At 44.1% G+C, this 14,186-nt stretch overlaps 1 protein-coding gene across 2 annotated transcripts in view; it reads right to left on the bottom strand.

The window, feature by feature from the left end:
• TXNDC16 (thioredoxin domain containing 16) overlaps window positions 1-14,186 on the bottom strand; it is a 66,876-nt gene that overhangs the window by 17,546 nt on the left and 35,144 nt on the right. For both annotated transcript variants that reach the window (XM_063439779.1, XM_063439780.1), the window contains exons 14-16: window positions 11,880-12,048; window positions 10,181-10,317; window positions 1,264-1,348 (exon numbers count right to left, since the gene is read on the bottom strand). In XM_063439779.1, the coding sequence (XP_063295849.1) occupies window positions 1,264-1,348; window positions 10,181-10,317; window positions 11,880-12,048 (391 nt within the window). The remainder of the gene's footprint in view (window positions 1-1,263; window positions 1,349-10,180; window positions 10,318-11,879; window positions 12,049-14,186) is intronic.

Below are 14,186 nucleotides of genomic sequence, written 5' to 3'. Positions count from 1 at the left end.
AGCTCAGATACACTATACACAGGTATATAGTTAGCTCAGATACACTATACACAGGTATATAGTTAGCTCAGATACACTATACACAGGTATATAGTTAGCTCAGATACACTATACACAGGTATATAGCTAGCTCAGATATACTATACACAGGTATATAGCTAGCTCAGATACACTATACACAGGTATATAGCTAGCTCAGATATACTATACACAGGTATATAGCTAGCTCAGATATACTATACACAGGTATATAGCTAGCTCAGATATACTATACACAGGTATATAGCTAGCTCAGATACACTATACACAGGTATATAGCTAGCTCAGATATACTATACACAGGTATATAGCTAGCTCAGATATACTATACACAGGTATATAGCTAGCTCAGATATACTATACACAGGTATATAGCTAGCTCAGATACACTATACACAGGTATATAGCTAGCTCAGATATACTATACACAGGTATATAGTTAGCTCAGATACACTATACACAGGTATATAGCTAGCTCAGATACACTATACACAGGTATATAGCTAGCTCAGATATACTATACACAGGTATATAGTTAGCTCAGATACACTATACACAGGTATATAGTTAGCTCAGATATACTATACACAGGTATATATTTCGCTAGCTAATTGAATCAGATCTGTGTGCTCACATTCCACATTTAAAGCTGCATTTATTCCAGAATCACACAAGCATTAAAGGGATACAATGTTATCTTAATAAACAGCTCTGGTGTCTGAACGTCACGGCCATTTAGGAGTTAAATGACTTGTTTCGGCCACACCTCCCCTGGCTGTCACATTATTATTTATATAGCTGTACACGGACAACGTATTGTAAGAGCACGTCTTGTGTGACGCGGACGATCTTTTATATGAATGGTTGAAGGATCTATAGATCGGTCAGTAATTCTCTATAAATTAACCCTGAGTCCTGGTAGGTGCACAGTAAACCAGTGACAAGGGATCATACATTGCACTAGCCAAACAGAACCAAACACGCCTATCTCCATTGCTCACTATGTCTAATCGGTTTACACTACACACAGGTTTATTCACTAAAAAAGTGCGCCATTAACAGGGGAATTGCCCACTTTCACCCCAAATCGCCAAGCTGGGTCATTTTAGCAGCTCACTTATCAAGGTGTAAAATTTGCAATTCTCTTTCATTTTCCACAATTCCCGGCTTTGTGAACAGACACCATGTAGTGTTTGCTTTATTACTCTGCGATCACATACTTACAAGGCAGCAGCTCGGTCCCCACAGTAAATGGCCACATTGATAAAACCAGTCAGGCTTTTCCCAGCTTCAGTCAAGGCATCAACTGCTGAGATCAAACACAGAGTAAGGAAACAAGGATTTACCAAAGAATCTATTTCACTAGGGATTCACTTTCTATTCTGAATGGGACTCTAAACCAGGGCAGACCACCCCTTGTTACAGGACTACAAGTCCCACAATGCTTTGCCAGGCTTAGCCCCTCTAGCTCTTGTATTAGGGAATAATCTGAGTGCTATTTTAGTTCTAGCGTTCCCGCTCTGCCTGCCTCACCTGGACAAAACAATTACTGAGCATATATTACCCGCTGTACTGTGCTATATAAATAATACAATAATAATAATCCTTGAACATCGTGCAAATTAATCTAACTCAATGTACAAACCCATCAGCAATGTAAACTGACTTCAAGCTGCATTATTCTGGAAGGGTCACATTTTGCAAGTATTTCGATGCCTGGGATACTGTAACATCAGGGTTAGAGATCCAGGAGGGATAAGCCAAATGGCTGATGATCAAAGTTGTGACAACTGACATTTTTTTTTTAATTTTTTTTTTTTTAAATTCTTTATTTTATTTGCGCATGGAATGACAGCAAGCGTGCAGCGCCACGACAGCTGCTGCAAGCGGATTCATATACATTTCAAATCGTGACAGGTTAAACAGCGCAGTTTTTGTTTTTTATGAAGATAACAAACTATATAAGACAGACTAGAGCTATTAAAACTATTAAAACATATAGTGACATTCAAGCTAGGTCTTATGAGATTGTCTTGGCACATTTGGTGTTGTCAACAGTTTAAAACAATATATATGCAATGACAAACATGAAATTGGTCAAGTGTTACTAGTTATGTGAACAGGCTAGATCATTTTCTAGAATAACATTCAAGCTGGGGTAAGGTATATCGCTTCAAGAATATAGGGACATGGTTGATCTAACTGTGCTAGCAATAAAAATAAAAATAAAAAATCAGGCAATAGTCGCTGAACAGCTGGTGCATTGCAAAACATAAGTTAGGGTACTGTTAGAGATTAGTCGCTTATTGTGTTTAACTGTGTTTGGTCTATCTGTGCTAACGATAGAAAGAACAGGCAGTAACCGCGTAACGGCTAGTACAGTGCAAAACAGAGGACAGAAGACTGTTAAAGATTATTCAAACATTTTTGTAGTTATATGATCGGGTCTATAAAGGTACATGGTGTAAACTTTTATATGATTGAGTATGCGGTTGTGGGGAGGGAGGGTGCGTGCACCACCACTTTGGGCCCAATCTGGGGGCTTAGTTATGCAGTCCTGAGATCCCTCAACCTATGCCTGTTACGGGCATTGATAGCAGATACTTGCTGTGTCCATGCAAAGCAGTGTGGCCCCCTGGTTTAGTTCCATCTGTGGTGTGTCTGTGTGAGGCGTCCTCCTGTACAGCCACGTGGTGCATAGCCATCTTAGTTGTGGTTAGATGATGTGGCTGCAGGGATGGCTCATTGATCCAGCTGCAGTGTGTCTGGGAGCGAGTGCGTGGGTTCCGGCAGCTTGGCACCATGGTCCGCCATGACGGGTCCTGGCGCCTTCGTGGCCACTTAGAGGGCTTGTTGGCTTGGGGTGGGTATCTGTAATGGCGTCTGCGGGTCACAGGGCGGATCCATAAGGCGATTGTTCTGGCTGCTTGGGTGCTGGACACTCCGCGGTGACGAAGTAGCGTCCAGAGGCCCTTACAGAGCTTGTCAAAGCCCTCCATGCAGCGAGCTGGTAGTGTGGCGTGTGCGTCCGCCAATCTGGACTCCTGCTGGGCGTCCATCTTGTGTGTACCGTGGTGGACTAGCCGGCGAGGTAGCCAGGGGACTGATCAGCTTGCCTGGTCTCTCTGCTCAATGGGGACCGGGATATCCCCCACCGGTCCAAAGGGGGGGGGGGTTGGAGACCTGCTTGGTTGCTTTTGGGGGTCCGGTGTCGGCGAGAGCGGCCGCCTCTCATCGGCTCCGGCAGCTGTAGGCCACGTTCGGTGTCCAGCTGTTATAGCTCCTACGGGTTCCAAAAAGGCATCTATCGTTTCAGGGGTGCACCACCGATGTGGTTGATGCACCCTGGCTGGTCTGCGGGCTATTTGGCCCTCGTTTATGCCTCCCTTTCAGCCCGTCGAGCAGGAGCTCGTGTCCCCTGCTTCTGCTCCGCTCGGCGGTCAGGCTCCGCCCCCGACAACTGACATTTAATGTGGATAAGTGCAAGATAATGCATCTTGGACGTAAAAATCCAAGGGCAGAGTACAGAATATTTGATAGAGTCCTAACCTCAACATCTGAGGAAAGGGATTTAGGGGTGATTATTTCTGATGACTTAAAGGTAGGCAGACAATGTAATAGAGCAGCAGGAAATGCTAGCAGAATGCTTGGTTGTATAGGGAGAGGTATTAGCAGTAGAAAGAGGGAAGTGCTCATGCCATTGTACAGAACACTGGTGAGACCTCACTTGGAGTATTGTACGCAGTACCGGAGACCCTATCTTCAGAAGGATATTGATACCTTAGAGAGAGTTCAGAGAAGGGCTACTAAACTGGTTCATGGATTGCAGGATAAAACTTACCAGGAAAGGTTAAAGGATCTTAACATGTATAGCTTGGAGGAAAGACGAGACAGGGGGGATATGATAGAAACATTTAAATACATGAAGGGAATCAACACAGTAAAGGAGGAGAATATATTTAACCCCTTAAGGACACATGACAGGTATGACATGTCATGATTCCATTTTATTCCAGAAGTTTGGTCCTTAAGGGGTTAAAAGAAGAAAAACTAACAACAAGAGGACACGGTCTTAAATTAGAGGGGCAACGGTTTAATAATAAAAATAATATCCAGAAGTATTACTTTACTGAGAGGGTAGTGGATGCATGGAATAGCCTTCCAGCTGAAGTGGTAGAGGTTAACACAGTAAAGGAGTTTAAGCATGCGTGGGATAGGCATAAGGCTATCCTAACTATAAGATAAGGCCAGGGACTAATGAAAGTATTTAGAAAACTGGGCAGACTAGATGTGCCGAATGGTTCTTATCTGCCGTCACATTCTATGTTTCTATGTTTATATACACTTGTCACTTCCTAGAGGATTGCAGGCAGCCTTGCAAAATGTACAGCTAGAGGTTTATTTTATGTGTGCATTGCTCCTTAATCTGTATTTTGTAAAAATTCTGGTCACTGCGGCAGCACCAATGCTGAGAAATGCATGTTCTGTGTGTGCCCCCCTATTTTCTATGCATGTTTGGAGTCCAGATCAAATACCTTTTGGGTTAAACACCCCACCCTACCCATACGAGGGGACCACGGGAAAGTATGAATTTAAGAATTTTTTAATTTGATCTACAGCAGATATACAACATGCATTGTGAGTACCTACATAACATTACTAAGTTAGCAATATACATATATTCCAAGTACTCTTACAATAGATTATTAAAATACACTTTAGTTCACAATTTAATTGGTCTCCCATCTTAAAATTAGTGTAGGACCCACGATATTGGGGTACTGTGACGTAATTAGTGTAGGACCCACGATATTGGGGTACTGTGATATAATTAGTGTAGGACACAGATATTGGGGAATTGTGACGTAATTAGTGTGATACCCTCCGATATTGGGGTACTGTGACATTAGCATAGAACCCTCCGATATTGGGGTACTGACATAATTAGTGTGATACCCTCGGATATTGGGGTACTGTGACATTAGCATAGAACCCTCCGATATTGGGGTACTGACATAATTAGTGTGATACCCTCGGATATTGGGGTACTGTGACATTAGCATAGAACCCTCCGATATTGGGGTACTGACATAATTAGTGTGATACCCTCGGATATTGGGGTACTGACATAATTAGTGTGATACCCTTGGATATTGGGGTACTGTGACATTAGCATAGAACCCTCCGATATTGGGGTACTGACATAATTAGTGTGATACCCTTGGATATTGGGGTACTGTGACATTAGCATAGAACCCTCCGATATTGGGGTACTGTGATATAATTAGTGTAGGACACACAGATATTGGGGAATTGTGACGTAATTAATGTAGTACCCACCAATATTGGGGTACTGTGACGTAGTGGTGGGCTTAACACAATATGGACATATGTGGAGCTGAATTCCCATATTAGTTTGCTAAGATAGGAGATATTAAGCAGCCTTGTAAAATGTAAAAGTGGGTGATTGTGTGTGCGCTGTTCCTTAAATCTCTATTTTGTGTAAATTTTGGTCTCTATGGCAGCACCTTTCCTGTAAAATGCATGTTCTGAGTGTACTCTCAATTTTGTCCTTTTTCTACACTGACTAAAAAGTACACCTGTGTGTAAAGTCAAAGACACAACTGCAAACGTTCAATACTTTCTATATTTAGGGACATTGCTGTACCAAGGCCGACATATCAGCAAGGTGTATGCAGTTTGAAAAGAAAATCTTGGTAAATGGATCAAATCAGGCGTATGTTAAGCCTAAGGGTGCCCTGCTTAGAGTATTACAGATTAAATACACCAAGTAAACCTTGTATGGTGTCCAAGGCAGTAAATTCCAAGTGAAAGTCGATGTAAGTAACATGCAGCCGTTAAAACATCAGGGCTGGGGGTGGAAACCAAGATATTTTATAAACTTCAAACATCTACTGAGTGTTAGTGATCAGAATGTTTAGAAACAAGCCTAGTGACAGGGAAGATTTAATGCTTTCATTTTATTTATATATTTTAAACATTAAATGGATACATATTAGTTTTTACAATGAAATGACTGTCCCTTTAAACACAGGCTGTGTCTGACAATGCCCTATGTACTCATTATTCAGAATTCTGCTAGTGACAACATATCTCTCGGTCAATCTTCCTACGTGTTGTAAGAAAACCACAGCTGCACGGTGACTGCCTCCCCTTCTCACATGGTGTATGTGCACACAGCAAAGCATTTACTGCGAATAGAACATGGCTTTCTTTTGCAGGATATTTACATCTTGCACGCTGACTTTTATCTTTCGATTCATTTCTGGTTTACTGCCATTTAGATTGTTATGGCGACTCATACTACAAGCACAAATCGCTATTTTGGATTAACATAGAATGTGACGGCAGATAAGAACCATTCGGCCCAGTTTTCTAAATACTTTCATTAGTCCCTGGCCTTATCTTATAGTTAGGATAGCCTTACGCATATCCCACGCATGCTTAAACTCCTTTACTGTGTTAACCCAGTGGTGTACATATCGCGGTCGCAGGATCGTAGCTGCTAAGGGGCCCGTCACTACAGGGGGCCCAGCCGCCCTGTGGACCCCTGTGACCGGGTGCACACCGCCATGTGTTGCAGCCCCGGCCGCGCGGTATAACTGTCGGGGCCGCACGTGAAGGGGCCCATCGGGTGGCCCCAATATCATTATCACCAGAGTGGGCCTGGTAACAGGATGATCAGGCCCCCTCTGATGATGTCAGATGCTGGGAGGAAGTGACCAGTCCAGGATACAGGGATTAGCCAGTTGTGTCTAAGGTGTTTTTACAAGAAGAAGAAAAAAACAACAAACAAATAAAACATTTTCAGCACAACAGGGTAATCCCTAAATCCTGGACTGGTGTGGGGGTAATCCCTAAATCCTGGACTGGTGTGGGGGTTATCCCTAAATCCTGGACTGGTGTGGGGTTTATCCCTAAATCCTGGACTGGTGTGGGGTTTATCCCTAAATCCTGGACTGGTGTGGGGGTTATCCCTAAATCCTGGACTGGTGTGGGGGTTATCCCTAAATCCTGGACTGGTGTGGGGGTTATCCCTAAATCCTGGACTGGTGTGGGGGTTATCCCTAAATCCTGGACTGGTGTGGGGGTTATCCCTAAATCCTGGACTGGTGTGGGGGTTATCCCTAAATCCTGGACTGGTGTGGGGGTTATCCCTAAATCCTGGACTGGTGTGGGGGTTATCCCTAAATCCTGGACTGGTGTGGGGGTTATCCCTAAATCCTGGACTGGTGTGGGGGTTATCCCTAAATCCTGGACTGGTGTGGGGGTTATCCCTAAATCCTGGACTGGTGTGGGGGTTATCCCTAAATCCTGGACTGGTGTGGGGGTTATCCCTAAATCCTGGACTGGTAGGGGAACCACTGATTTAGAACATTCTTGTTGGACCCTGGTTTGTCTCCCAAATCATTCTCAGTACGATACAGCTTTCTGTGCACAGGTCACTTGATGTCTATTGCACATTTTTATTTTTTTATACCGTAGTTTTCATTTTCTGTTGCTTTATTCTCTCGGATTTTACAAATGACCTGGTTTTATTTTCCTATATTTACATGGTGCCAGCCGCAACAAGCATGGATTCAGATTTCTATTCTAGACAGAGGATCTACAGATTTTATATAACTCTAAACTAATACTTAACATTTTCAGATCATCATAAAACAAATTCTATAAAGTGTCTTTTTGTGCTACTAAGCCAGTGTGTCAAATTATCGCTAAAGGGACACTATAGTCACTATAACAACTACAGCTCATTGCATTTGTTCTGGTGAGTAGAATCATTACCTTCAGGCTTTTCAGAGAAAATGCAGTGTTCACATTACAGCCTAGTGATACCCCCACTGGCCACTCCTCAGATGGCTACTAGAGGTGCTTCCTGGGGCAGTGCTGCACAGAGTGACTGACATTCAGTGTCTCCACCCTCTGTATGCAGACACTGAACTTTCCTCATAGAGATGCATTGATTCAATGAGGAGATGTGGATTGGCCAGGGCTGTGTTTGGCTTGTGCTGGCTCTGCCTCCTTGACAGTCTCAGCCAATTGTATGTGAAAGCATTGTGATTGGCTCAGATCACTTCTTCTGATTATGTCAGCCAAGCAGGCAGATCAGGGGCAGAGCCAGCAGCAGCCAACTGGAATAAAGGTAAGATTTTGCCATATTTAGGGAGGCCAGTGGGCGTTTTTAACACTATAGGGCAGTGCTCCCCAACCTTTTTATCGCCGCGGACCGGCAAACGTTTGATAATTTTTCCGTGGCCCGCTTGTTTTGATTTAATAAGACAAAAAAAAACACAGTCACATATATTAAAAAACACGCAGACACATACATAGTCAGAAAATCACAAACACAGTCACATAAAGACATAGACTCAAAATTGTGTGTATGTGTGTGTGAGCGGTGCAGTGTGTATGTGAGGGTGGCAGTGTGTGTGAGAGTTGCAGTGTGTGTGTGTTTGGGGCGGTGTGTGTATGGGGGGCAGTGTTTGTGGGGCAGTGTGTGTAGTGTGTGTATGGGTCAGTGTTTGCGGGGAAGTGTGTGTATGTGGGCAGTGTTTGTGGGGCAGTGTGTGTAGTGTGTGTATGGGGCAATGTGTGTAGTGTGTGTATGGGGCAGTGTTTGTGGGGCAGTGTGTGTAGTGTGTGTATGGGGCAATGTGTGTAGTGTATGTATGGGGCAGTGTGTGTAGTGTGTGTATGGGGCAATGTGTGTAGTGTGTGTATGGGGCAGTGTTTGTGGGGCAGTGTGTGTAGTGTGTGTGTATGGGGCAGTGTTTGTGGGGCAATGTGTGTAGTGTGTGTATGGGGCAGTGTTTGTAGCGTGTGTATGGGGCAGTGTTTGTGGGGCAGTGTGTGTAGTGTGTGTATGGGGCAATGTGTGTAGTGTGTGTATGGGGCAGTGTTTGTAGCGTGTGTATGGGGCAGTGTTTGTGGGGCAGTGTGTGTAGTGTGTGTATGGGGCAATGTGTGTAGTGTGTGTATGGGGCAGTGTTTGTGGGGCAGTGTGTGTAGTGTGTGTATGGGGCAGTGTATGTAGTGTGTGTATGGGGCAATGTGTGTAGTGTGTGTATGGGGCAGTGTGTGTAGTGTGTGTATGGGGCAATGTGTGTAGTGTGTGTATGGGGCAGTGTTTGTGGGGCAGTGTGTGTAGTGTGTGTATGGGGCAGTGTTTGTGGGGCAGTGTGTGTAGTGTGTGTATGGGGCAATGTGTGTAGTGTGTGTATGGGGCAGTGTGTGTAGTGTGTGTATGGGGCAGTGTGTGTAGTGTGTGTATGGGGCAGTGTGTGTAGTATGTGTATGGGGCAGTGTTTGTGGGGCAGTGTGTGTAGTGTGTGGATGGGGCAATGTGTGTAGTGTGTGTATGGGGCAGTGTTTGTGGGGCAGTGTGTGTATGGGGGGTAAGAAGGGTAGGGAGGCTTTTTTTTTATTTATTTAATTGAACTTAATATATTCATGTCCCCCCTCCCTCCTCTCCCCCCTCTTACCTTTACTGGGAGGAGGGGGGACATTTCTCAGTCCCTGGTGGTCCGGTGGGGATTCCCTGGTGGTCCGGTGGTGGTGAGGTGAACTCTAGCCCAGTTACAGGGTTAGAGTTCACTCTCGCGAGATTTGGAGCGTTGCCGTGGTTACCGCGGCAACGCTCCAAATTTCGCGAGAGGAGGACCCGGAGGAGCTGCAGGTAAGAGCTCCCGGGTCCTCTCTCATTCCCTCCGCTGCCGGCTGTCAGCACAGTGCCTGCAGACCGGGGAGGGAGATCTCGGATCTCCCCTCCGGTCCGCAGGCACATTGCAGGGCTGGCACTTGGGCAATGCCAGCCCTGCATTAGCCGGCAGGCTCGCACACCCCTGGGCGGCCCGGTACCGTTTGATCCACGGACCGGTACCGGTCCGCGGCCCGGGGGTTGGGGATCACTGCTATAGGGTCAGGAATCGAGGTTTGTGTTCCTGACCCTTTGGTGTTCCTTTAATTATTATATATTGTAATCTGCTAAAATATTAATTTGTTATGAAAATATGTTGGTAAAATGGAGGCATAATATAATCGTGTATGGAGAACACGAGTAAATGATAGAATCCTTTATTCTGCATATTGGGATTCTGCAAATTGAGAGGTTTACACTTACCTTCCTCCGTGTGAGAAGTGAATATTCCTAAAGCCGAAAAGCTGTGATAAGGTAAATTATTCTTGTGGAAAACCGCAGAGAGATAATTTTCTGCATCTTCCATAGTAGGCAGGCGCAGAGGGAGGTCCAACTTACTCCTACAGAGAAAACATGCCATGGTTTTATTTCATTCATTTAATTGTATCTGCTGAACAGTACTGACCCCATTTCATGGATCAAACTACAAATCCCAGAATTCTCATCAAGCGTAAACAACATTAAAGTACATTTCGAAACCAAAACAAAACCGCTAAAATTTCACTTTGACTTGCCCCAAAGGCACCCTTTATTGAATAACCCAGCTTAATATTGTGTGATCATGCACTCAGAGAATAGAAAATGTCATTAAAGGGAATATGGCTCTCTCTCTCCAAGCACAGAGCTGACCTGGAAATAGAAGAGGATTTGTAAAGGTTAAATCTGTAGAGATACAGCAGGTTAGGGTAAGCTACTTTCAGTGATACAGTGTATTTTGGGTATTTGTAAATGTAATTTTTGTACTGGTGTAAATACACTACGGATTTGTGCCACACACCCGTCAGGGATATTCCAGTCCCAGAGAAAGATTGGTCATTTTGATAAAGGTTCTGCATGTGGACCGAAACGTTCACAACCGAGCTGTATATGGGAAAGCCGTGGATTGACAACGTATTGAAAAACGTAGGAAGTAATCAGAGAGTGACACCCACAGGGCGACATTAAACACTTAAATAGATGGTGGCAGCAGCTGGTTGCTGGCTTCAAGGAATGGTAACATCCTGACAAGACAGGGAAAAGACAATGGCGTTGAGGGCATCGGGAGAGCGGAGAGCAACATAACAATGGAAAAGGCTGGAGAGGGATTTGACAGCAGCAGATTTAGGGAAGTTAATGGGGGAAGGGGTAAAAACATGTCCATGTGGTCTATAAATATATTGCAGTGAATCCAGCACAGTCAGAAGAGAATCAGTGGATTATTCGAAAAAAATTTAATAAAACACAGGGATTCGCCTCCGCACACTTTAGGCCAAAACAGTTAAGGTGGAGGAAAAAAATTAAAAATAAAAAGCAGGCGAGTTGGTGAATTTTTCTTATTTTGATATAAAATTCTCTCTAATTCCCTGGTACCCCAGTTTAGGATACATTGTGGGCACACACTCCAGATTACAGGAAGGGAATTGGCTGTTCAATACTTCCGTGGTTATTAATTAAGGAATTCCAAACAGGCTGATCAAGGAATAGCAGACGCAGGAAATGAGACCTAATTACATGTAAGGAAGCCTGGCACTTCGATCGAAATATGGTTAGCATTATCCTATTAAAACCGAGTCAACAAAGGATTAACCCGCCAATTAAAGGGAGACAAACCAGAGAAAACAGTCTGCATTTCATACTTTAACGATTCTCTTATACAGAGTCCCCGTCAGGTAGGATAGAAATGTAACCTGCACATGCTGCTTGCAGACACTGCGGCTAAAGCAAGGGCTGGAAGGTCAATCCAGTGGTTGAAAGTAATTGGCCCAAGTTATCATCCTGGCATTGTGGAGTTTAGGGAGTGGAAGGCCCCCTGCTGACTAGATATTAGAGCCTTTCCAAGCACCCACAATAGAACAGACATGTGCCAGTTATTATATTTAATGTTACGTATATAGGTGTGCATTTAGCACTGAAGGGTACTTACAGCATGATAAATCTGGCGAGTTCATCGGCACACATCATTCCGGTGTACAGCAGGGGGTCATTTCCTGACTGGTAAATCTTGGCAATAGGAATGTCAGTGATATTCTGTTCATTACAGAGATCATTCATATCGGCACAGTTTACTCTTCCCAAACTCACGTCCAACGCATCTGGAACAAAAAAAAGATAATGGTTTCATAATGCAAACATCTAAATGTAAAACCACTAGCACACAAAATATAACCATATCTTAGAAGTCGCACATCGAGAACGATCTATATTATTATATTTAAAAAGGAGGACTATTCTATAGCTTCAAAGGCAGGTGCCAAACGGATTGCGGTGACACCAAACACAGTAAAACGCCCGACAGTGCAATTAGAGAGATTACTGTTGTGCACCCTCTGTTTGTGCCCGAGGGGGACTTTACAAAGTCCAACTAGAGAGAGAGACACTCGGGAAATCATGGTGTTTGAGCCTGTATTCACAGTGCAGAGAGCATTCACAAACACACACCACATCTTTATACTACAGACAGAATAGATAACATGACTGATGCATTCAGTGACTTTTTTTGGTTGAAAACTGGTTAGTTACGAGATTAATAGATGTCATGTGACCAGCAGGACAGGTTCTTTATTTGTTTTAAATGTTTCTATTCACAGCACTGTGTATCTAACAGTTTAAACAAACCTTCATCCTAGCTGCACCTATCACAGAACAGTGATCCCTAGACTTGTGTTTGTCTGAATCAATTCCTTTTAATCAAATCGATTGACCCGGGATTTACCCGTGGGTCTTATTAATGGAGTCTAGTGGACACAGTGCAAAGGTAGGTGTACAGTAGACATGTGCAATTCGTTTCGGTCCAAATTAAAATTCGCCCGAATTTCGGGTAATTCAGACATTCGGGTGTTTCCGAATGTCCAAATAGCTGAATTGCCGAAGTCCCGAAATTACCGAATTTCCGAAGTGTAGTAGTGCTGAAGTTCCGAAGCACAGTATTGCCTAAGTACTAATATACTTACCCAGTGAAAGAAGAAGAATGTTACATTGGATACAATTTGAAATAAAAAGTATTCAAACAGAGCCAGGATTCAGCTGTAAGCATTTGCAACAATCAAGTAACACACATTCATATACAATGTAAGTTACTTGGCCAGTCAATGTAATGGCAGGGATGAATAAGTAGATAACTCCCTAATTCCCACGGTATTAGGGATCTATCTACTAAAAGGCGGAAAGACCTGAATTGGTCTTTCAGCTAATTTACTAATACTAAATAAAAATTACTTAGTATTAGTAAATTTTGCCCCTACTCGCTATATCGCGAGTAGGGGCATGTCTATTAAACAGTGAGCTGCCTGTGTAATTTGACTCATAACTCTCTGATTGGATGACTTAAACCCACCAATCAGAGTGCTCTGAGCCTTTATAAGCCTCCCCCCGCCCTGCAGAGCTCAGTCTGCGCGGAGCCCTAGCCGGATGAAGATGGATTTTTTTATTTATTTTTTTTAAATTGCGTCGGTTATTATGGATTTTTATTTGGCCTTTTTTGGGGCTGAAAAAATATGATTTTAGAAGAAAGAAAACATCAAATGGTAAGTTTATTTTTACAGGTACTTAAAGATCCCCCCTCATTATTTTTAGGGTGAGGGGGGTAGGTAGTGGGTTTATTTTTTGTAGAAGGGGTGACTAGGGGTTTGGGAACCCCTAGTCACCTGAGGGGGAGGGGGGTTAAATTTGTATTTAGGGCCCCCACCCACCGCTCAGGGGTGGGGGAGGACATTAGGTAACCCCCCCTTATTCTTGTTTAGGGCCCCCACCCACCGCTCAGGGGTGGGGACATTAGGTTCCCCCCCTCCCCCTCCAATTTGTATTTAGGGCCCACACCCACCGCTCAGGGGTGGGGGCCAGGGGGGAGGACATTAGGTAACCCCCCCCTTATTCTTGTTTAGGGCCCCCACCCACCGCTCAGGGGTGGGGACATTAGGTTCTCCCCCCTCCCCCCTCCCATTTGTATTTAGGGCCCACACCCACCGCTCAGGGGTGGGGGCCAGGGGGGAGGACAATAGGTCTTCCCCCCTATTTTTACTTTAGGGCCACCAGCCACCGCTCAGTGAGGGGGGACCCTTTTTTTATTTATTTTTTAACAGTGAGCAGCCATGGGCTGCTCACTATTTACTAGACATGCCCCTACTCGCAGTGTAGCGAGTAGGGGCAACATTTACTAATACTAAGTAATTTTTACTTCGTATTAGTAAATTTGGCTGAAAGACCAATTTAGGTCTTTGAGCCTTTTGCTAGA

The sequence above is a fragment of the Pelobates fuscus genome, chromosome 13, assembly GCF_036172605.1.
Source record: "Pelobates fuscus isolate aPelFus1 chromosome 13, aPelFus1.pri, whole genome shotgun sequence".
Taxonomy (NCBI): Eukaryota; Metazoa; Chordata; class Amphibia; order Anura; family Pelobatidae; genus Pelobates; species Pelobates fuscus.
Note: the sequence above shows the minus strand (reverse complement) of the source record. Positions and strands in the feature narration are given on the sequence as shown.